The 24503-nt window shown below is 48.6% G+C and overlaps 1 protein-coding gene and 1 long non-coding RNA gene across 2 annotated transcripts in view; one reads left to right on the top strand and one right to left on the bottom strand.

Annotated features, from left to right (window-relative positions):
- The window catches only part of LOC134910100 (complement C3-like), a 465863-nt gene that overhangs the window by 293526 nt on the left and 147834 nt on the right, over positions 1 to 24503 (bottom strand). Inside the window, exons 9-11 of the mRNA XM_063917765.1 lie at positions 22847 to 22964; positions 21247 to 21362; positions 8505 to 8645 (exon numbers count right to left, since the gene is read on the bottom strand). Of these exons, the coding sequence (XP_063773835.1) occupies positions 8505 to 8645; positions 21247 to 21362; positions 22847 to 22964 (375 nt within the window). The remainder of the gene's footprint in view (positions 1 to 8504; positions 8646 to 21246; positions 21363 to 22846; positions 22965 to 24503) is intronic.
- The window catches only part of LOC134910116 (uncharacterized), a 143474-nt gene that overhangs the window by 11203 nt on the left and 107768 nt on the right, over positions 1 to 24503 (top strand). The window lies entirely within an intron of this gene.

Raw genomic sequence — 24503 nt, 5'->3', positions numbered from 1 at the left:
TGGAACTTCCATGGTGGCGCACTTCTAACTAGGGACACTGGGCCAACTGTTGTTTGGTCTTGGGGTCGAAAAAGTATATCCAAGATTCATCATAACTGATAATCTCCTAGGCAGAATTTGAGTGATTGCCATCAAACCTGGCCAGCATGTTGCAGCACCAAGTCACCTGAGCTTCGTTCTGCTCTCGTCAGCTGATGGGGCCTCCAGCATGCAGAAATCTTGCTCCGGACAGGCATTTTGTGGAGTATCAAGCAGGTGGAACCCGATGAGATGCCTATCTCCTTCTCTAACTGGCCCAGTACCCCCTGTGCTGTGTGTTAGTAATTGCCCCCTGTGATATGCATAACCCTGTGCTACTCTGTGCTATGCATTACCCTGTGCCAGGGGCGGATCCAGAAGAAAATGATAGGGGGGCACCATGGAAGGGGCAAGTACATTTGCGTGCGGCTTCGGTGCATGTGAGGTGCAGGGTGCAGTGTGCAGGGGGCAGCGTTTGAGGGGCAGGGGTCAGTGTGTGAGGGTCAGGGTGCAGGGGGCAGTGTGTGAGGTGCTGGGTACAGGGGGCAGCGTGTGAGGGGCAGGGTATAGGGGGCAGCGTGTGAGGAGCAGGGTGTAAGGGGCAGGGGGCAGCATGTGAGGTGCAGGGGGCAGGAGGCAGCGTGTGAGGGACTGGGTGTGAGAGGCAGGGTGCAGTGTGTGAGGGGCAGGGGGCTGTGTGTGTCAGTGTGTGACTGTGGGGTTGAAGAGAACTCTAATATGTGGGCTGCAGCCAGGGAAGTGAGTCATGAATTGGTCACAGGGGCTGCCTCTCAGCAGCAAAGCTAGCCAGCCCCCCTCCTGCTTACCTAAGCCTGCTTCCTGGCACCAGTGTCCAGGCTCAGCAGCTGAGGTCGGAAGCTGTTTCTCAGCCATCATACCCGCTGCACTCCGCAGCAACTCCGGTCTTCAATGTGAGGCGCTCCGTGGTAGGTTGGACTAGTACCAGCAGGATGCCGCCCACTATGCAAATACTCCAGCCGCAGCAGCGCAGTGAGAGGCTGCCAGCCTGGATATGTGGGATGCCCGACCCCTCACTGCTCTGGCTGCGGCTGGAGTACTTGCATAGTGGGCGGGCGCCAGTGCTTAAAGTGGTCCTAGAGAGGTGGTGGAACTCACACCCCTCCCCACGGCGCCCAAGTAATAAAGGTATTGCGCGCGTGCCGCAAAAAGGGGTGTGGTCTCCAAAAGAATGGGGCGTGGTCACACAATAGTAATAATGCCCACAGTAGTAGCACCCCGTAATACACATAATGCCCACCACAGTAGCGCTTCTTATACAATGCCCACAGTTGTAGTGCTCATTATGCAGTGTCCACTGTACTGGTAGTGCCCCGTATATAGACCCCATAGTAGTGGTGCCCCTTATGCAATGCCCGTATTGCCCCCAGTAGTAATGTTGCCTGTAGTAATGCCCCCAGTCGTTTAGCGCCCTAGTAGTTAATTATGCCTCCAGTGGTAATGCCCCTGCAGTTATGACCCCAGTAGTTTACCCCCCCTTTAGTTTAGCCTCCCAGTGGTAATGCCCCCAGTAGTTTGCCTGCTTGTAGTTTAGCCACCAGTAGTAATGCCCTCCTGTAGTTTGCCCCATTGTAGTTTAGCCCCTGTAGTTATGCCTCCAGTAGTTTAGCCCCAATAGTTATGCCCCCCTTGTAGTTTAGCCCCCAGTAGTAATGCCCCCAGTAGTTTGGCCCCTGTAGTTATGCTCCCAGTAGTATAGCCCCCAAGTAGTAATGCCCCTGTAGTTACGCCGCCAGTAGTAATGCCCTCCTGTAGTTTGCCCCCAGTAGTTAGCTCCTTTGTAGTTTGCCCCCTTGTAGCTTACCCCCAGTAGTTTGCCCCCAGTAGTTTGCCCCCAGTAATAATGTCCCCCAGTAGTTTGCCCCCAGTAGATGCCCCCCAGTAATAATGTCCCCCAGTAGTTTGCCCCCAGTAGTAATGCCCCCCAGGAGTTTGCCCCCAATAGATGACCCCCTCAGTAGTAATGCCCCCAGTAGATGCCCCCCAGTAATAATGCCCCCAGTAGATGCCACCAGTAATAATGTCCCCCAGTAGATGCCCCCCAGTAAAAATGTCCCCCAGTAGATACCCCCAGAAATAATGCCCCCCAGGAGTTTGCCCCCAATAGATGACCCCCATTAGTAATGCCCCCAGTAATAATGCCCCCAGTTGTAAAACCCCGAATAGATGCCACCAGTAATAATGTCCCCCAGTAGTTTGCCCCAGTAGATGCCCCCCAGTAAAAATGTCCCCCAGTAGCTGCCCCCAGTAATAATGCCCCCAGTAGTAATGCCCCCCAGTACTAATGCCCCTTGTTGATGCCCCCCCAGTAGTAATGTCCCCCGTAGTTTGCCCCCAGTAGATGCCCCCGCTGCACTAAGGAAGAAAAAAAACATCATACTTACCGAGCCCCGTTCCCGCTTCCAGACCGCTGCAGTCCTCCTCTCTTGGCGTCTGCTCCTCAGCACTATGAGAGAGACGTCTCTCCCATAGCGCACGCCGCACAGTGACAGCGCTGGAACCGGAGCTCAGTACTGAGCTCCTGCCTCCGGCTTTCGGTGAGGAGAGACGGGCGCCCGCTGGTAACACAATCTCAGCGGGCGCCCGTCATCTCCCTGTGCGGCGCCGGGGGACACATAGTGTTAGGGGGGGGACTGACGGGGGACGGAGGGAGAACTGCCACAAATGACAGGGGGGGTACGGGCCCGAGTGACCCCCCCCCCGGATCCGCCACTGCCCTGTGCTATGCATGAGATGCCTATCTCCTTCTCTAACTGGCCCAGTACCCCCTGTGCTGTGTGTTAGCCTGTGCCCCCCTGTGGCATGCGTTACGCTGTGCTATGCTGTGCCATGTATTACCCTGTGGCATTCTGTGCTATGCAATACCCTGTGCACCCTCCCCCCCGTGCTATGTGTTACCATGCCCCTTTATGCTATGTTTTATCCTGTGCCCCCTGTGCTATGTACTACCCTTTGCCATGTGTTGTACCACTGTGCCGTGTGTTACCCTGTGCCCTCCCTGTCTGCTATGTATTACCCTGTGGCATCTTGTGGAGGCAGTGTGATCTATGAGGAATGGGGCTGTGAGTAGGGGGTCTTTGTGGATGCAGTGTGAACTGAGGGGGACTGTGTGGAGGCAGTGTGATCTGTGAGGAGGGGGTTTGTGTGGAGACAGCATAAGCAGTGAGGAGTCATGTAATGTCATCTCAGGACTGTCCACCTATAAGCTGTCATTACTACCCATTATTGTATTGTATGGAGTAATTCTGGCTCTGATACAAGCTAGTGCCTCCCCAGCCATTGACCTCATGTCATTTGTCTGTAGAGACATGCAGCTATCTGCTGACTATACAGGATTACTGCAGTGATGAGGACTGGAAGTTTCTTTGGATATTGCACTATGCTGTAAACTTTAAGGCCAGTTACAACTTACTAGTAGCTTATTTGATCAGACAGCTGGAAGTGTAGTAATAAAGGGTAGAGCTGTGAATGTGTTTGATTACAGACCTATCTGGTCGTCTTCTCCAGGTCTCTTTAAATGAGAGTCTCTCCCTTAGGAGAATCACCTCCCACATAATTTTTTTATGTGACGTATGGAAGTTCTGTCTGATTGTCTAAATTAAAAACCGTATTGCATGAGATCTCCACATATTCTTGTTTTTTATATGATGACTATGAGTGACATCGCAAGGGAAAAAGGGATCTGCATGAGAAGCACCTAAAGTTGGAATTCCATGCAAAGGAAAAAGCCTATGATAGGAACGTATATAATTAATGCATTATATCTGTTTATGCCTGAATAAGTTTGCCCTATTGATCTGTATTATTGATGCAACATTGTTGGTGTATGTTAGAAGGAAGCAACTATGCAGCTGCTTACCTCCATTGTCACCTCACTGGCAGCATGTCGCAGAACTCAGACACTGGCGGAGACGAGGTGGGGGGGCGGAGAACACGTGGCAGGCAGCTTCAGCACTGCCCGTGCTGTATTAGCAGCAGTGTGTCAAACACCGCTGCTATTACTTTACACAGTGTGTAGCCAGGGCCGGCCAGAGCCAATTTTTTTTTTAGTAAGCAAATAAAATTTTCGGCGCCTTTTTATGGGATAAACTTCTTAAAGGAACAGCGCGCACGCCACACAAAGGGGTGTGGTCTCACAAGAAAGGGGCGTGGTCAGACACTTTTACCCCAATCTGCAGTGCCAGATACACATATGTCCCCATAGTTCCTGATACACATGTCCCCATAGTTCCTGATACACATATGCCCCACAGTCCCAGATATGCATATGCCCCCACAGTGCCAGATATGCATATGCCCCCACAGTGCCAGATATGCATATGCCCCCCAGTGCCAGATGCGCTTATGCCCCCCAGTGCCAGATGTGCATATCCCCCACAGTGCCAGATACGCATATGCCCCCCAGTGCCAGTTACGCATATGCCCCCCAGTGCCAGTTACGCATATGCCCCCCAGTGCCAGTTACGCATATGCCGCCCAGTGCCAGATGTGCATATCCCCCACAGTGCCAGATGCGCTTATGCCCCCAGTGCCAGATGTGCATGTCCCCCACAGTGCCAGATACGCATATGCCCCCCAAGTGCCAGTTACGCATATGCCCCCCAAAGCCAGATGCGCATATGCCCCCCAGTGCCAGATGTGCATATCCCCCACAGTGCCAGATACGCATATGCCCCCCCAGTGCCAGTTACGCATATGCCCCCCAGTGCCAGATACGCATATGCCCCCAAAGCCAGATGCGCACATGCCTCCCAGTGCCAGATACGCATATGCCCCCCAGTGCCAGATACGCATATGCCCCCCAGTGCCAGTTACGCATATGCCCCCCAAAGCCAGATGCGCATATGCCCCCCAGTGCCAGATGTGCATATACCCCACAGTGCCAGTTACGCATATGCCCCCCAGTGCCAGTTACGCATATGCCCCCCAAAGCCAGATGCGCATATGCCCCCCAAAGCCAGATGTGCATATCCCCCCCAGTGCCAGATACGCATATGCCCCCCCAGTGCCAGTTACGCATATGCCCCCCCAAAGCCAGATGCGCATATGCCCCCCAGTGCCAGATGTGCAGATCCCCCACAGTGCCAGATACGCATATGCCCCCCCAGTGCCAGTTACGCATATGCCCCCCCAGTGCCAGATACGCATATGCCCCCCCAGTACCAGATGCGCATATGCCCCCCAGTGCCAGATGCGCATATGCCCCCCAGTGCCAGATGTGCATATCCCCCACAGTGCAAGGTACGCATATGCCCCCCAGTGCCAGATGAGCACATGCACCCCCACAATGTTAGATACATATATGCTCCCAGTGTAAGATACGCGTATACCCCCAGTATCAGATATACAATACATACCCCCACAGGATAGCGGGTGGGCGGGCGTGCAGGAGCGGGCGGCCCCCGCATTTTCAAACAAGATTTCAAGTCCCGCTGTGACGTCCGGCCCCAGCACAGTTTGTGCATATGTAATGAACGGCGTGACGTCATGACGTTCCGCCGCTCATTGCATATGCATGATTGATACGGCCCAACACGGGAGGGGAGGGGGAGCACAGGCTCGTCCGCAGCAGCAGTACCACTACCACTGACTGTCACTGTCAATGACAGTGACAGTCAGTGAATCACGGTATGCGGCTGGAGCGCCCTCAGCCGTGTACTGTGACTCATGTATGTACGGGGTCGGCACTGGGTGTAGCGGCGGCGGCGGGCAATCGCGGGACCGGGTGGCTGGCGCCTCTCTCATGTTTGGGGGGAGCGAGCTGTCCCCTTGCCCCCCCCCCCCCCCCATTCCGACGCCTCTGCTCACATGGGACCCAGAAGGGGTGGGCACACCTAAGGTCTGGGATAGCACCATACTTGCCTACTTTTAAAAAAGAATTTCAGGGAGATTGTGAAAGTAACACCTACAGGCTTGGACTGGCCCACAGGGGTACAGGGGAAACCACCGGTGGGCCCCACTGCCTGGGGGCCCACCTCCTCCTCTAAGGGCCAGGTTCCAAACTGTGCACTTGAATTATACATTATACATATGTTACCTTATACTGCACAGGACTATGGTGTATTTTCTACAGTGCACTGCTGTTATTAATCTGGTACATTATCATGCATGCAGCAGCTGAATTGACTGTATATATTTATGAAGGGGCCCAGACCTTGCACTCTCTAATGGTTAGTCAAACCAATGTGGTGGCAGGCCACACCCCCTCTGCAGACTGGTCACACCCCTAAACAGGGGGCCCTACCACTGCATTCCTCCGGTGGGCCCTACATGCCCCAGTCCGACACTGAAAACCTATCAGCACAGGCGCGTACTGCTACATCTGAGAGGCGTATCATGAAAATTACTTACATCCAAATGTAAATGAGCCCCAAAGTTAGTAAGATCTACTTGTTGAAGAAAAGACACTGATATTTTGCAGGATTTGTTCGTGTATTGGTTTTTCAAGATCTTCCATATATTGTAAATGGCCATAGGGATCATTGTGCTTTATAACCAATGCAGGGAAATGGCACTGATGATCCCATTTGAATGTATGTATCGCTGATTTACCGTATATACTCGAGTATAAGTCGACCCGAATATAAGCCGAGGCACCTAATTTTACCACAAAAAACTGGGAAAAATTACTGACTCGAGTATAAGCCTAGGGTGGGAAATGCACGGTGCCAGGGGTTTTCATGCTCAGAGTGTCATGCTCGTTGCCAGGGGTTTCATGCGGTAGGTGTTATGCTTGTTGCCAGGGGGTAATGCTTGTTGCTAGGGTTGTGCCCCCAGTGCCACATATACCCCCAGTGACAGATATCCCCCCCACAGTGCCAGATAAAAACATGCCCCCGTTGCTTTGCCCCCAGTAGTTATGCCCCTTCTTTGCCCCCAGTAGTTGTGCCCCCTCTTTCATTGCCCCCAGTAGTTATGCCCTCTCTTTCTTTGCCCCCAGTAGTTGTGCCCCCTCTTTCATTGCCCCCAGTAGTTATAACCCCTCTTTCTTTGCCCCCAGTAGTTGTGCCCCCTCTTTCTTTGCCCCCTGTTGCTGTGCCCCCATCGCCGCTTACAAACACACACAAAAACAATACTTACCACTGCCCCGCTCCTGCTTCCCGACTGCTTCTTCTGCTGCTGCGCTGCTCCGCTCCGTCTGTCCGCCCGCTCCGGCGCCCGCTTCCCGGCACCCGATCATCTCTATGGGAGAGACGTCATGACGTCTCTCCCATAGCAACGCCGCACAGACACTAGAGGTCAATAATGACCTCTAGTGTCTGTCCCTGGAGCCGGCTGCAGCGGACGCCCACACAGCCCACGGCGTCTGCTGCAGCCGTTGACTCGAGTATAAGCCGAGGGGGGCTTTTCAGCATAGAAAAATGTACTGAAAAAGTCGGCTTATACTCGAGTATATACGGTATTTTCCCCCCAAGAATGTAATAGCTGCATAATGGAGGTAAGGTGCAATCAGGGAGATTGCTGGTCTATTCAGGGAGTGATGGAGATTGCTGCTATTTCAAGGAGTCTCCTGCAGAAGGAGGGAGGGTAGGCGACTATGGATAGCACATAACTACAGTATATGCAGATTTGGTAATATTACACACGTATTAATTATTTATTATTAGTTACTTATATATAAAATGCACACAGATTTCCGCAGTGCTTTACGAAGAGTATTGGGCCATTCACATTAGTCCCTGCCACAGTGGCTTTTTTCACTACCACATGTACACTAGGGTTAGTTTTTGTGAGGAGCCAGTTAACCTCTTCATATAAATGCAAACAGATGCATAGTGTATTGGAACAGAGATACAAAGTATACACCTGTCTAAGAAAGTGGTATGTTTTCTGTAAGGGGGCCAGACAGTTATGGGTGTGGATTAGATCTACACTAAAAAGGTCTACAGTCAATATGTAGACCACTAATGGTCGACATGCATTAGGTCGACAGGGCCAAAAGGTTGATATGGAATTGGTAGACAGTAAAAAGAAATTGACAGTGTCAAAAGCTTGACATGGAAATTGTCAACACAAAAAAGGTAGACACAATTTTTTTGTTGTTTTTTGGGTGTTTTGTCACTTTTCTGCCACAAATAAGCCCCATTAGTGTACTGCATCCCCTCGCATGGCTACTATTCCCAATCGTAGTCCACATGGATGGTAAAGTACGAAAAAGTGTAAAAATTTGTTTAAATATGGTGTCAACCATTTTCATGTCGGCCTTTTGAACCCTATTGACCTTTTGAACCTGTCGACCTTTTGCACTGTCTACCTTTTACATGTCAACCTTTTGACCTTGTTGACCTAATGCATGTTGACCATTAGTGGTCGACCTATTGACTGTAGACCTTTTTAGTGTAGATCTATAGACCGGATACCGAGAGTTATAAATGACTCATGAAACTTGTGAAGTGCTAGTCAATGCCTTACCCATTCATTTTATAGCCAAGACTGGTAAATCTTACTGTTAATGTTAGCTCTTTCTGACTGCCTTCTGTATTGATGATTAGGTCTGCCAGCCCATCTTCTGATGTGCGTCCTTGCATGCCGTCACACTTTACTGGAACTCTTGCTGCAGGAGTCATGTCAGGATTTGTAACGGAAACCTTTCAGATAAAAATAAAGGTATATTTAATTTGAAAAACAGAATCTTTTTTTGTTATAATTAACTCACAGGTTGATTTGTTAGAAGATGAGCATAGTTCAATCAGTGACAGGGTTGGGTTTTAGAATATACTGTATGTGGGAGATGTACGCTGTTGTGTGCTGGACTGGGGAAGGTGCGCGGAGGCTCTGCTCACTCACTGCATGATGTGCTGCACACCGGCACTGTGCCCCGCTGTTATGGTAGTGGCAGATTTCCCACTAGGCATGTGAGTCACGTGCCTAGGGGCGGCACTTGCTTGAGGGGCCGCACACCAAGCTGGTAAGGGCCAGCTGTTTTTTTGGTTTTTTTTTTTCCGTCTTTACGACTTGTTTTTTTTTATAATTTACTTTGCAAATGACGGGGGTGGGACAATGGGAAGCAAATTGTGGTCCATGAGTTGGTAGTAGAGAGGCTGGGGCTGCTTTTGTGGTCTTGAGGCATCCGGACTGGCACCCAAAATGAAGGATGCAATGACGTGATTGGGGGGGAGCGGGTGGCAGCTAATAATGTGCCTAGGTGCGGCCTGACCCTTACAACCGTCCCCGGCTACAGGTAGAAAAGTGTACTTTTTTCAAACTATTATATGTTATGTGGGCCATACACCAGACCAACTTTTCTCCAATCACCCAAGTGACCAACCGCTGAACTTGTCTGTCCAACTAAAACACTGCCCCACACACCTAACCAACGTTGTCACCAGACCAGCCAACCTGCCAACTTTTTCAGCACACCAGGCAACTTCCCTCCAACTTGTGATGTCACAGAAGTAGATGGACATGTACTGCATATTTCTGCCTGTTTAGAATAAATAAATATTTGGGCTTTTAAAGAAAAAATTTCTTTTACATGTCTATTTATTATTTTAATATGTATCCTTTGGATTACTTCTGGACCGCAAGAAAGGTAACAAGGTAAGTATGAAATAAATGAAGAACTAAAGTAATGCATGCACAGAATCAAAACCAGGAAGCAGTGTAATAGCATAAGCTATCACACTGCTTCAGCGCTTCATGGGACGGGCTCTTATCAGACACAGTTTGCCGGCAAGAGCAGAATGGTAAATTCAAGTGAAAATATCTTCATGTTGCAAATTTACGTGAAAAATATTTATCACATCCGCATTAAAAATGCATATTGTGATAAAGACTGGGTATGGTGCTGGATGCCTGTGCTCAACTGGAGAGCTAGAAAGATCAGGAGGAGGTGGGTGAGGGTAGGGCACAGAGTCCTTGAGTCCTGTTGGAGAAAGAGTGCTATAAAACACCCAGACTCTCTGCTTATAGTACTGGGTGACTTCAACAGAACTAACCTGAGCAAGGAGCTACCTAAGTACAAACAACAAGTCACGTGTCCCACTAGGGAAGGGCGCACCCTTGATCACTGCTACACTACCCTCAAGTCTGCCTTCCGGTCTATCCCGCGTGCTGCACTCGGCCTATCTGACCACTGCCTCGTCCACCTACTCCCTACCTATACACGGAAGCTGAGAGCAGTTAAGCCTGTCGTTAAGACTGTCAAGAAATGGACCAATGAGGCCAAGATGAAGCTCCAGGCCTGCTTTGACTGCACGGAATGGGGGGTCTTTGAAGCCTCGGCAACCGACCTGAATGACTTGACAGACACTGTCACATCCTACATCAGCTACTGTGAGGACATGTGTGTACCTACCAATACTTACCGCATTTACAACAACAACAAGCCCTGGTTCAATGCCCAGCTCAGGCAACTTCGTCGAGCCAAAGAGGAGGCCTATAGCAGCGGTGACAGAGCACTATACAACCGTACTAGGAACTCTCTGACTAAAGGAATCAGGCTAGCAAAAAAGCGGTTCTCGGACAAGCTGACAAACGATCTCTCTACCAATGACCCCGTATCTGTATGGAAAGGAATGCAATCCATAACCAACTATAGGAAAACATCAAAGTCCACCGCCATGCACCAAGACCTTGCAGATGAACTGAACCACTTTTATTGCAGGTTCGCAAAAGAAGTCCCCTGCAACCCAAACAATCACCTCTACGATGCCCCGAACACCGACGGCCAACCCCAGGCACTGCAAGTCACCCAAGAAGAGGTGGAGGCATTGTTCAAAAGGACCAAAACCAGGAAAGCTCCGGGTCCTGACGGAGTGTCACCATCTGCCCTAAGAGCATGTGCGGGTCAGCTCGCCCCCATATTCACCAAGATCTTCAATAAATCGCTGGAGCTACAGAAAGTCCCTTCCTGCCTCAAAAGGTCTACTATAGTCCCGGTCCCCAAGAAACCCACTATCACGAACCTGAACGACTACAGGCCGATAGCACTGACGTCTGTGGTCATGAAAACGTTCGAGCGTCTGGTTTTGAATCACCTGAAAACTGTGACTGGCCCGCAACTGGACCCCCTGCAGTTCGCCTATCGCTCGAATCGGTGTGTCGAGGATGCAGTCAACCTGGGCCTGCACTACATTCTACAGCACCTAGACATTCCCGGTACCTACGCGAGGGTCCTGTTTGTCGATTTCAGCTCGGCCTTCAATACAATCGTCCCCAGCATCCTCCACCCCAAATTACTTTGCCTAGGGGTCCCAGAAGCTACCTGTTCCTGGATAATAGACTTCCTGACAGATAGGACACAGGTGGTGAAAGCGGGGGAATTCACCTCTCAAGCGCGGTCCATCAGTACAGGGGCCCCTCAGGGCTGTGTCCTCTCACCCCTGCTCTTCTCCCTGTACAGAAATGACTGTACCTCAGAGGCGCAATCAGTAAGGATCATCAAATTCGCCGATGACACCACCGTCATCGGCCTCATCAAGGATGGGGACGAATCGGCCTATAGACGGGAAGTAGACCGGCTGGCCCAGTGGTGCATCCACAACAACCTTGACCTCAACCCCCTCAAAACTGTCGAGATGATAGTGGACTTCAGGAAGAAGTCATCTAGTGCACCTCCGCTAACGATTGCTGACAGTGTGGTATCGCTAGTGGACTCCTTCAAGTTTCTAGGGACCACAATCTCCAGGGACCTTAAATGGGGGTCCAACACTGACGCCACTGTTGGGAAAGCGCAGCAGAGGTTGTTCTTCCTCAGGCAACTAAGGAAGTTCAACATCCCACAGAAGCTCCTGCTCCTCTTCTACTCCGCGATTGTGGAGTCGGTACTGTGCTCCTCGATACTCGTATGGTACAGCTCCGCCAGCGCGAGGGACAGATGCAGGCTCCAAAAGGTGGTCAGAACCGCAGAGAAGATCATCGGGGCCGACCTTCCCTCAGTCCAGGACCTGTACTTGTCCAGAGCTAAAAAGCGGGCAATGAAGATAGTAAAAGACCAGCTACACCCCGGCCACAGCATGTTTAACTTGCTTCCTTCAGGCAGGCGTTACAGGGCTGTCCCCGCCAGATCCACCAGAAGCCTCAAAAGTTTCTTTCCCCAAGCTGTCCGCCTGCTGAACTCCTGAACATTGACTGACTAGACGTACATGTAACTCACTTGTGTCCCTACGGTATACCTATCTGTGTAACTTTACTTGCCCCCACACACACACACACACACACACACACACACACACACACACACACACACACACACACTCACACCTGCTTACCTGTTACCTACTTGGCTGTTGTATAGCAAACCGAAGACAAATTCCTAGTATACGTAAGTATACCTGGCCAATAAAGCTGATTCTGATTCTGATATAAATAAACTTATTATTCTTATTATTAATAAAGAGAAAAGTCAGGAGGAGGTGTCTGGGTTTAGGGTACAGCCAGAGAGAGACAGGTCAAGAGATGGTAGGTGAGGTTAAGGCACAGAGAGAGAGAGAGAGAGGTCAGGAGGAGGTGGGTGAGGTTAGTACACAGAGATAGAGGTCAAGAGGAGGTGTCTGAGGTTAGGGCGCAAAGATAGAGAGGTCAGGAAAAGATGGGTGAAGTTAGATCACAGAGATAGAGAGGTCTGGAGGATGTGAGTGAGGTTAGGGCACAGAGAGAGAGAGAAGTCAGGACGAGGTGGGTTAGGTTAGGGCACAAAAAGAGAGAGGTCAGGAGGAGGTGTCTGAGGTTAGGGTGCAAAGATAGAAAGGACAAGAGGAGATGGGTGAGGTTAGGGCACAGAGATAACGAGGTCAGGAGGAGATGGGTGAGGTTACGGCACAGAGATAAGGAGGTCAGGAGGTTATTGGTAAGGTTAGGGCACAAAGAGAGGGAGAGAGGTCAGGAGGAGGTGGGTGAGGTTAGGGCAGAGAGAGAGAGGTAGGTCAGGAGGAGGTGGGTGCAGGGCCGGCGCTACCATTAGGCAGCTTTAGGCAGCTGCCTATGGGCGCCAGCACTTGAAGGGCGGCGCTGAGTGGAACAAAAAAATGAAGGAAGTGACTGTTGACTGTGCAGTGCGCTCGCCGTGAGGGGGACCTATTCCCTGTGCACCCAGTGTCAGATCTGCCGTTAGAGCCATATGTCCAGGGTTATTCCCACCAGCACCTCCAGCGTTGCTCGCTCACTCCCCCACCCCCGCCTGGGACCACAAACTGTGTAAGTGGTGACGGAGCTGCTGGAGCCCGAGGAGGAGGCCGGGTGCCGGTGGCATTTAGTATATTACTTATCATGCAGCCTGGGACCCGCCAGCAGGAGCCAGAGGTGGAACTTTACTATGAGGATGACGGCTCAGGGTGCCATTGACTTCCTATAAGCCGGCGCCAGAGCACATCGCTGGGGCCAGCTAAGCTTACCATGTACTTGCAGGTGGCTTGCTGACCCCTTCCCAGGGACAAGTGGCCGCCTCTCTACAAAAGCTCCTCCGGCTCAGACACCTATCATCTGGTTGGTGCGGAAGTCAGTGATTCCGCCCTTCACAGGATCAGCCACGGGGAGTGAACATTCCAGGAGCCCCATCAATGGACACAGGAGGCCGGGGGCACCGAGACTGGCACTGCTGCTGCTACTACTTCAGGTCAGTCATTGTCACTGTCTCTACTTGCCTGATGTACAGTACACCCAGAGCAGCTTCTCTAGTACAGCCCCATGCCCTACATTATGCTGCACATCTGACGGCTCCCTATGCCCCTGACTGCTCCCTATTGCCCTGATACACCCTGACTGCTCCCTATGTGTCCCTGATGCACCCCGACTGCTCCCTATGTGTCCGTGATGCACCCCGACTGCTCCCTATGTGTCCCTGATGCACCCCGACTGCTTCCTATGTGTCCGTGATGCACCCCGACTGCTCCCTATGTGTCCCTGATGCACCCCAACTGCTCCCTATGTGTCCCTGATGCACCCCGACTGCTCTCTATGTGTCCCCGATACACCCCGACTGCTCCCTATGTGTCCGTGATGCACCCCGACTGCTCCCTATGTGTCCCTGATGCACCCCAACTGCTCCCTATGTGTCCCTGATACACCCCGACTGCTCCCTATGTGTCCCTGATGCACCCCAACTGCTCCCTATGTGTCCCTGATACACCCCGACTGCTCCCTATGTGTCCCTGATGCACCCCGACTGCTTCCTATGTGTCCGTGATGCACCCCGACTGCTCCCTATGTGTCCCTGATGCACCCCAACTGCTCCCTATGTGTCCCTGATGCACCCCGACTGCTCTCTATGTGTCCCTGATACACCCCGACTGCTCCCTATGTGTCCGTGATGCACCCCGACTGCTCCCTATGTGTCCCTGATACACCCCGACTGCTCCCTATGTGTCCCTGATACACCCTGACTGCTCCCTATGTGTCCCTGATGCACCCCAACTGCTCCCTATGTGTCCCTGATGCACCCCGACTGCTCCCTATGTGTCCCTGATACACCCTGACTGCTCCCTATGTGTCCCTGATGCACCCCAACTGCTCCCTATGTGTCCCTGATGCACCCCGACTGCTCCCTATGTGTCCCTGATGCACCCCGACTGCTCCCTATGTGTTCCTGATACACCCCGACTGCTCCCTATGTGTCCCTGATACACCCAGACTGCTCCCTATGTGTCCCTGATACACCCTGACTGCTCCCTATGTGTCCCTGATACACCCTGACTGCTCCCTATGTGTCCCTGATACACCCAGACTGCTCCCTATGTGTCCCTGATACACCCCGACTGCTCCCTATGTGTCCCTGATACACCCCGACTGCTCCCTATGTGTTCCTGATACACCCTGACTGCTCCCTATGTGTCCCTGATGCACCCCGACTGCTCCCTATGTGTCCCTGATGCACCCTGACTGCTCCCTATGTGTCCCTGATACACCCCGACTGCTGTCTATGTGTCCCTGATACACCCCGACTGCTCCCTATGTGTCCCTGATACACCCTGACTGCTCCCTATGTGTCCCTGATACACCCTGACTGTTCCCTATGTGTCCCTGATGCACCCTGACTGCTCCCTATGTCCCTGATACACCCCTGATTGCTCCCTATTCCACTGATTGCTCCCTATGTCCCTGATACACCCCGACTGCTCCCTATGTGTCCCTGATACACCCTGACTGCTCCCTATGTGTCCCTGATACACCCTGACTGCTCCCTATGTGTCCCTGATACACCCCGACTGCTCCCTATGTGTCCCTGATACACCCTGACTGCTCCCTATGTGTCCCTGATGCACCCCTGATTGCTCCCTATTCCACTGATTGCTCCCTATGTCCCTGATACACTCCTCACTGCTCCCTTAAGGACCCATTTATCCATGATCGTATTTGCAATGCAACCTGAGTCTGAGGTACATGATTCTGGCACAGTGAGATAGCGATCTAGTGAGGCAGCGATCTCTCTATGCTGGCATCAGTCATCTTACCCTAACTTTCCCGCTGTCAGGAGCTGATGGAGCTCGATGAGGAGGACGGGGGTGGCACCTTCTCCCAGGCAGGGAAGGGCTTCCCCAACTACTGGCTGAGCTGTACCCCCTCACAGCCAGCCCTTGACCAGCGGCGGCGACAGGGAGTCAAAACCCGGAAAAACTACGAGTGGGTCTTCAAGGGCGACTTCCCTCAACCGTAGCCACAGCATCAGTCAGAACAGAACGGCAACCACGGTCAGTACCTCAGCCAGCCGTCAGTCATGTGACCGGCAGGAGGTTCTGCAGCAGCTGCGACTCTCTAGTGCCTGAGAGGTGTCAGCTGCCTGCAGATGACCATAATACCATGCCAAAATATTAATGTGTGGGTGTGTCTATTCATATATATATATATATATATATATATATATGTGTTGAAAGTGATGGATAAGATCTGAGCGACCAATGGTGGCAAAAAATTAAAAGGACTGCTAGTTTTCTTAAAAGAAGGGGGTTTATTAAGGAACAGAAAGATGTTTTATATAAAAAAAAAGCTTATAAAAACACACAACTGGCCAAACGGGGTTGCAACATCCAAGGTGCTAGATATTAGCACGATGGAACCCTAGGCACATAAAAAATTAAAAAACATCAAAATTATTCTAGCAAGAAAACAATTAAAAATTTATACGGGGCACGTAAAAAGTTTGAAAACAAATTGGAAAGCATGGGGTTATTAAAAAATACAATTCAAATGTTAAAATCTAAAAACATGGAATTGATGAGGGATAAATGAAAGTTGGAATGCAATTAAAATAATGGAGATGGATATGAGTAGCTTAACTGAGGATTCATTAGTATCAGGATTCACCCAACGCGTTTCGTCTGGTCTGACTTCATCAAGGGGCACCCGGCGCATCATTGGAGTTTGCTGATGGGAGAGCCGGTACTCTCTATTTGTATATATATATATATGTATGTATATATATATATATATATATATATATATATATAATATTTCCATATGCACAGTGGGAACCAATGTAGCGGTGTAGGATGGGTCCAAATTACAATATATTTATATATACCTGTATATATGCCGTGTCTGCACATTTTCACCTCAGGGGCTCTGTATTTTGCTGAGTGGGGTGGGGGGGTGGAGGTGTTTGCTGTTTATTTGCCTAGGGTGCTTAGAAACCTTGCACCGGCCCTGGGTGGGTGAGGTTAGGGCACAAAGAGACAGAAGTCAGGAGGAGGTGTCTGAGGTTAGGGCGCAAAGATAGAGAGGACAGGAGGAGATGGGTGAGGTTTGGGAACAGAGATAAGGAGGTCAGGAGGAGATGGCTGAGGTTAGGGCACAGAGATAAGGAGGATAGGAGGAGATTGGTGAGGTTAGGGCACAAAGGGAAGGAGAGCATCGGCCTTGGCAGACAACGTTGATGGCATTTCATCGTCTATGTCATTAATAGTGGCAGCAGCTTCAGCACTAGCAGGAAGTGGTTCTTGATCTTTCCCTATTTGATCCTTTAAATTTTTTCTTCTCCATTATTTTTCTGGAGTTTTATAACACAATGGCTCTCATTCCGAGTTGCTCGCTCACTAGCTGCTTTTAGCAGCCGTGCAAACGCTAAGCCACCGCCCTCTGGGAGTGTATCTTAGCTTAGCAGAAGTGCCAACGAAAGGATCGCAGCGCGACTACAAAAAAAGATTGTGCAGTTTCTGAGCAGCTCCAGACCTACTCCTAGCTTGCGAACACTTCAGACTATTTAGTTCCTGTTTTGACGTCACAAACACGCCCTGCGTTCGGCCAGCCACGCTTGCGTTTCCCCACGCACACCTGCATTTGTATCTGTCATGCCTGCGTTTTTCCACACACTCCCCGAAAACGGCCAGTTACCTCCCAGAAACACCCACTTCCTATCAATCTCTCTGCGACCAGCAGTGCGACTGAAAATCGTCGCTAGACCTTGTGTGAAACTACTTCAGCTTTTGTGAAAGTACATCGCGCATGCGCATTGCGCCGCATACGCATTCGCAGAATGGACGCTTTTATGCATAAACGCTGTGCTGCGACCGAAAACAGCTAGCGAACAACTCGGAATGACCCCCAACATGCGGCACAGGACAGCGTATCCCTACACCACACAGGGCAAACCCTGTAAAAATTATTTGTATTAAATATTAATAACCCCTTTAAATGGAGTAAATAATATACAGCACAGGACAGTAACACTGGACTTATATGGCAGTACCACTGGACTGGATTTATACGGCAGTATCACTGGACTTATACGCCAGTACCACTGGAATTATATGGCAGTATCACTGGAATTATACGACGGTACCACTGGATTTATACGGCAGTATCACTGGACTTATACGGCAGTACCACTGGACTTATATGGCAGTATCACTGTAATTATATGGCAGTACCACTGGACGTATACGGCAGTACCACTGAACTGGATTTATACGGCAGCACCACTGAACTTATATGCCAGTACCACTGGTATTATACTGCAGTATCACTGGAATTATACGGCAGTATCACTGAAATTATACTGCAGTACAACTGGAATTATATGGCAGTACCACTGGACTGGATATATATGGCAGTACCACTGGATTTATACGACAGTATCACTGCACTTATACGGCAGTATCACTGGACTGGATTTATACACCAGTACCACTGGATTTATACTGCAGTAACACTGGACATATACGGCAGTATCACTGGACATATACGGCAGTATCACTGGATTTACACGGCAGTACCACTGGACATATACGGCAGTATCACTGGACTGGAATTATATGTCAGTACCACTGGATTTATACAGCAGTACCACTGGACTTATACGGAAGTATCACTGGACTGGATTTATACACCAGTACCACTGGATTTATACGGCAGTAACACTGGACATATATACGGCAGTAACACTGGACATATATACGGCAGTACCACTGGACTTATACAGCAGTACCACTGGACTGGATTTATGCGGCAGTATCACTGGACTTAAACACCAGTACCACTGGATTTACACGGCAGTATCACTGGACATATACGGCAGTATCACTGGACATATACAGCAGTACTACTGGACTTATTCAGCAGCACAGGGACACCACCACTGGATTGATGCAGGACAACACAGCACAGCTGCAATGGACTGGACTTATACAGCAGCACTGGACATATGACAGCAGAGGACACCACCACTGTGACTGGACTGATGCAGCACAATACACCACCACTGAACTGATGCAGCACAACACAGCAACCACTGGATTGGACTTATACAGCAGCACTGAACATATGGTAGCAGAGGACACCACCACCACTGTGACTGGACTGATGCAGCACAAGATACTACCACTGTACTGATGCAGGACAACACAGCACCACTGCACTGGACTTATACAGCAGCACTGGACATATGGCAGCAGAGGACACCACCACTGTGACTGGACTGATGCAGCATAAGACACTACATTAGACTGAGCAGCACAAGACAGCACTGGAATCGCCACCCTACTTTCCCTCCCGCACAGACACTGAGGACGGAGACACGTCCTCTCGCTACACTCTCCAATGCCAGAGTGAAAATGGCGGCGCGCGGCTCCTTATATGGAATCCAAAACCCACAAGAATCCGACAGTGAGATGATGACGTTTTGCCTTGTTCTGGTTTCCAAGTCAGGCGGGTAAAACCAGAGCCGGGCTCGGGTAGTGAAGTTCGGGGGGGTTCGGATCACCCGCTCATCTCTAGTATAAGGTAAAAAATTAAGTACAGGAATTCCGCAGCTGCTTTTTACATAGATTTGTGACTTACTGTAGTCACACTCAGAAGTACACATACTGCCAGCACCAGTGAGCAGTGTACACTTGTAATGCATTGTTGTATTGATTCAGTAGTGTGAATAAGATGCAAGGTGCTTGGTGTAGCTCAGTTGCAAAGTCCATGGTGTGCCAAAATTTGGCTATTTGGCACATATAGGGCAAAATTGTATGAAGGCACATCTGTGCCTAAGCGGATTGGCCTTGGCTTCTGTCTAATTAAATGTCACAATTAAAACATACATCTAATCGGGTTCAGTATGATTTGCTGATGGCTGAGATGGCGGCTGTCAGTATACTGACAGCGGCATACCGTCCATCATAATCCCGCAGGCCACCAGGAAGCCCCCTTACCTTCCTATTCCCCCTACCCTAACCCTCCCTTGTGGGTGCCTAACCCTAAACCTCCCCAGTGGTGTCTAACCCTCCCGGGTGGTGCCTAACCCTAACCCTCCCTTACCCGCTGCCTAAACCAAACCCTCCTCACTTGATGCCATACCATAACCACCCTTCTATGTTCCTAACACTAACCCACTTTCCCCAGTCCCTAAACTTCCCGGCCCTGCACTCTAACCCTAACCACACTTCTCCTACCTAAACCTAATCCCAGAGCCATCTTAACAGCAGTGTAGGCCCCTGGGCACAGCAATGCACTGGGGCCCCTACCCACCCATCAGTGGTAGGGGCAGGGGGTTGCTGTCTGCGGCAGCATTGATGTCCCGCGTGGGGTATGGGGGTTCTATCTTTCACTCAGCATGTAGGACCTGGAGAAATAATTTCTGCTAATTACTCCTTGCACAAATGCACAAATTACTACTGCACAAATGGGGCGGGAAGGAGAACACTAAACTGTAGAAGGGGACATTGTGCTGAATGAAGGGGCCTTGGTACATGACTTCCAGGGTGGTAGGGGGTGTTTAATACACAGGGGAGGGGTGGATAGTGGAGTGGGCTTAATATTCATCATTTTCCGAGGGTCAGGGCAGCTTGCTTTACTGCAGATATCTCCAGTTTCTGGAAATATATTTCTTATCTTTAATGAGATTAAAAAAACTAGAGAGTCCCACCTTTCAGGAGATACTGGGGACTTGGGGATCAGAGTTCAGGAGTCAGAGCAATCCACCAACAAAAATATAAAACTGCATATTAGGCATGTGGAGCTGTAGCAGGGACCAGCTGCTTGAAGGCTGATATCTCTGGTTCTGGGCATAGTAGAGACAAGCTGCTAGTGTTCACTGAAAGGGGAGAGTCCCAGCTTTTGTAGTATATACTCAGAAACACTGTAAGTCAGACAGAACCCGAGATATCTGTCTGGGAAGAACAATTAACAGGCTTGGATGGGGACCACTGCTTTGAAGTCGGATATCTCCGGTTCCCCAGGGCCGATTTAAAAAAATCTGGTACCCTTGGAAAGAGGAGACCCTCAGCTATCAGCCTAGGTCCCTTTTACTCCTGGAGCCCTTGGGCAAGAGCCCATTGAGCCCATACGAAAAGACGGCCCTGCCTAATCCCCCCTCGCTCGGTTGTGAGGACGATAGGGATGCCGGCTGTCGGTAATGTGATGCCGGCATCCCGAGTGGCGTCAGTATCTAGATGCCGGCATTGCGTCCTACTTCAGAATCCCAGCTTAGGTATATTGGCCACCGGGATCCAGTCTGTTGGGAAGCTAACTGCTTCCCGTCTAATCCTTCATAACTCATTTCATGGGACTGATTTATTTTGCAGCAGAAAAACTGGATGCAGCCCAATTGTATAGAGGATATTATAGTTAACTGGAAGCATGGTTGGGTGGATAAATTAATGAAATGATGATTTGGAAAGGGGCATGGGTTGTGACCTACAATATGTGTCCGGACTTTTAAATCATGACTGTTGGGAATTCCATTTATTTATAGCAAACAGAACTCCTGCACTGATAACAAAGCATATCATTTGTGTCATTTATGCACAAGGTAAAGCTGTTTAAAGTCCTTACTGTTAATTTAAAAGGCATGCCGGGTTTAAAATAAGTTGGAGTCTTAGTGAACACAATATTATAAGGTGAGGAGACGATCTTGATGTTGGTCTTGTGTACCTGGACATAGTCTCCATCTGAAATGAAACAATCACAACTGAAAAAAACAAAGATTTACATATTTTATTCACATAGTTTACTTATTTGTTTTTCATTTACAGTATGTACTAACAAGGAAGACCAGGTCAGTGGAGAGTCTAATTGGGTTGTCCAGTTTCAGTAATAAATAAGTGGTGCAGTGTGTTTGTTCATGCAGAATTCAAATTGGGAGGGACAATCATACCTATTGTTAAGTAAACTCCAAAAAATGAACACCCAGTAGTTTCATTATTGTCAGCGTGGAAATCTACTGGGGCTGCACTACAAAGTGAAAAGTGAAATATATAGGGGGGTGGCCATATAGGAGCGATTGAACAACGGGTGTGAAAAATAGGAGTTTCCGCGATTTTTCCCGTTGTTTCACCAAGGGTCCGAGTGCTCCCATCCCTGGATCCAACACTGCAAATTTGCATATTGAACTATGCACAAATTGGCTTGATTTGAGTTTAAACTGATAGTTTCATGCTAATTCTAATGAAAAAATATATATATTTGCATAAACTTCCGACAGTATGGGGGGAATTCAATTAGCCCGTTAATGCAATGGGGGTTAAAAAGGGTGGCAGTCTTGGGCTTTAACACCCAGAGCTATTCAATTAGAGACCTTTTTCTCACCCTTTAAATTAATCTGTTTTCAGATACAGTAAGTTCCTGGACTATATGTTAACACTGTCATGGCACCCAAAAATGCAACATCTATTGGGGATCTATTGTTGGGTCTGTCCAGACCCAAAAAATAAATCCCTGTTAAGTGCAGCCTATGGGCTGCCTTTGGGGACTAATTCAATAGCCCCGGGGGATCAATTAGCCTGTGGTAAATTTCTCCCAAACTATCCCTCCAGTCATGGAATTGCTTTTTATGTGTCTGTACACTACTAGTGTAAAGCTAGCAACCTAAGAGTACACTGCAGTAAACTAAATTAATATGTATAGACAAACACTCCAATTGGTTTGAGCGAGCTTCTGGTTTATTAAACAATAACTTTCTATTTAACTAGTCATGTTGCCGACTCACTCACTTCTAGTCATATATGAACGGCATGCATCAACAGTGCAATGGGTTGAGCTACTTTGTGAGAAGTTTCTCATAGTGAAGAAAAGCGCACATAGGGGGTTATTCCGACCACAATAACCCTGTTCCTGGTGCGAATGCCGCATTGGCTGCGAACGCCTCTACCTGATTGACAGGCAGAGGTGTTCACGGGGTGGGCGGGGGCGGCCAAGGAGGATTGCGGAGGTAGCGCGGGCAAAATGGATGCGGGTTGGTGGCATTTTTTGGGTCGCTGCGTGACATCACACGCAACCACTCCAATCAAGAAAATGGTGGTGGACCGCCTACATACGCACCCTGCGATGGGCAGCCATCAGCATGCGATAGAAAGGATTGCAGATTGTACTTTTTTAGCAGAATCTGCAATATATACTGAATAACCTCCATTATCAACAAAGAAAATGTATTCACCTGTTGAGAAAACTGTTACATTCACATAAATGGAAAGACCAAGCATCTCATCTTCATTGCTGACGCCTTCCAAGAGTTGTGTCCTGTTAAGTTTTACATGTCCTTCTCCATTAACTATCTGCAAGTAAAAGACAGATGACATTGTTTATGTCCATTAGGTGTATAACATATATTATTCACATAATGGAACTTAATTTGATGAGTAAAAATTGCTTTTATTGGTAAAACATTTAAAGAATTTAAAGGAAAGCAATTGTCAGTGTAAAAGAAATAGATTATATTGTTTCCTATCATGAAAGATTATAATACAGGTTTAGTATCCCTTATCCAAAATTCTTGGGACCAGAAGTATTTTGGAATAATTGCATACCATAATGAGATATCATGGCGATGGGACCTAAGTCTAAGCACAGAATGCATTTATGTTTCATATACACCTTATACACACAGCCTGAAGGTAATTTTAGCTAATATTTTTAATAACTTTGTACATTAAACAAAGTGTGTGTACATTCACACAATTCATTTGTTTCATATACACCCCATACACATATAGCCTGAAAGTCATTTAATACAACATTTTTAATAACTGTGTATTAAACAAAGTTTGTGTACATTGAGCCATCAGAAAACAAAGGTTTCACTATATCACTCTCACTCAAAAAATTCCGTATTTCAGAATATTACGTATTTCGGAATATTTGGATATGGGATACTCAACCTGTATATCCTTCATTATACATTATGGGGCCAATTCAGTAAGGATTGTAAAAATTACAAATTTGCAAAAATTGCGAGCAATCGTAAAATTGCGAAAGCACGCCCAAACGGAAAAACTGCAACACTAATTTAATGTTACAAAAAGAAGGTGGGCTTGTGAAATGTGCAAATATTGCGAAAACCTAAAAAAATACGCATTATTTGCATATAAATTTACAATTTTACGCATTTTTTGCTTACATGTTTCTGATGTTGCAATTTTTGCAAACAACTGTGTTTTAACTTCAAATATTGCACTACCTACTTTCCAGGCCCCCCCAAAAATAAAAAAATGGTGTTGCTGTTCTTGGACGTGTGTGTGTGTGTGTGTGTGTGTGTGTGTGTGTGTGTGTGTGTGTGTGTGTGTGTGTGTGTGTGTGTGTGTGTGTGTGTGTGTGTGTGTGTGTGTGTGTGTGTGTGTGTGTTGATATATTAAAAGAAAAAAAAAAGTAACCAAATGTATGTTTTGTTAACAAAAAAGTGTCGGTTGCTTAAAAAGCATTAAAAAACTGTTAGGAAACTAAAAGATCCCACAAAACAAAATGCTTGGAAATGTTCATTAACGTTTGCTTTTAAAAATTAGTGTGGTTGTCAAACCTCGATTGTTAGTAAGTGTTAAAACAATTAGGTTACTAACATATATTTTATAAAGAAATGTGTTACAGAGTTTAAAGCTCCCTTATATGTGTAGAAGTTTCAATGCAGCTGAATGAAGTGATTTGTGGTCTGAGGTGTGAGCTGCTTTAGCTGGGTGTAATGAAGCAATGATTGCAGTATACATTGAACAGTCTACAACTGAGGTCAGCTTGTGCAGATTCTAAGGTAGACCTGTAGTCACTCAGAAAGTGCACACCATAAATGTGCGATCAGTTGTAAAAATTGCGTATGCACCGCCCAC

Source organism: Pseudophryne corroboree, chromosome 1 (assembly GCF_028390025.1).
Source record: "Pseudophryne corroboree isolate aPseCor3 chromosome 1, aPseCor3.hap2, whole genome shotgun sequence".
Taxonomy (NCBI): domain Eukaryota; kingdom Metazoa; phylum Chordata; class Amphibia; order Anura; family Myobatrachidae; genus Pseudophryne; species Pseudophryne corroboree.
Note: the sequence above shows the minus strand (reverse complement) of the source record. Positions and strands in the feature narration are given on the sequence as shown.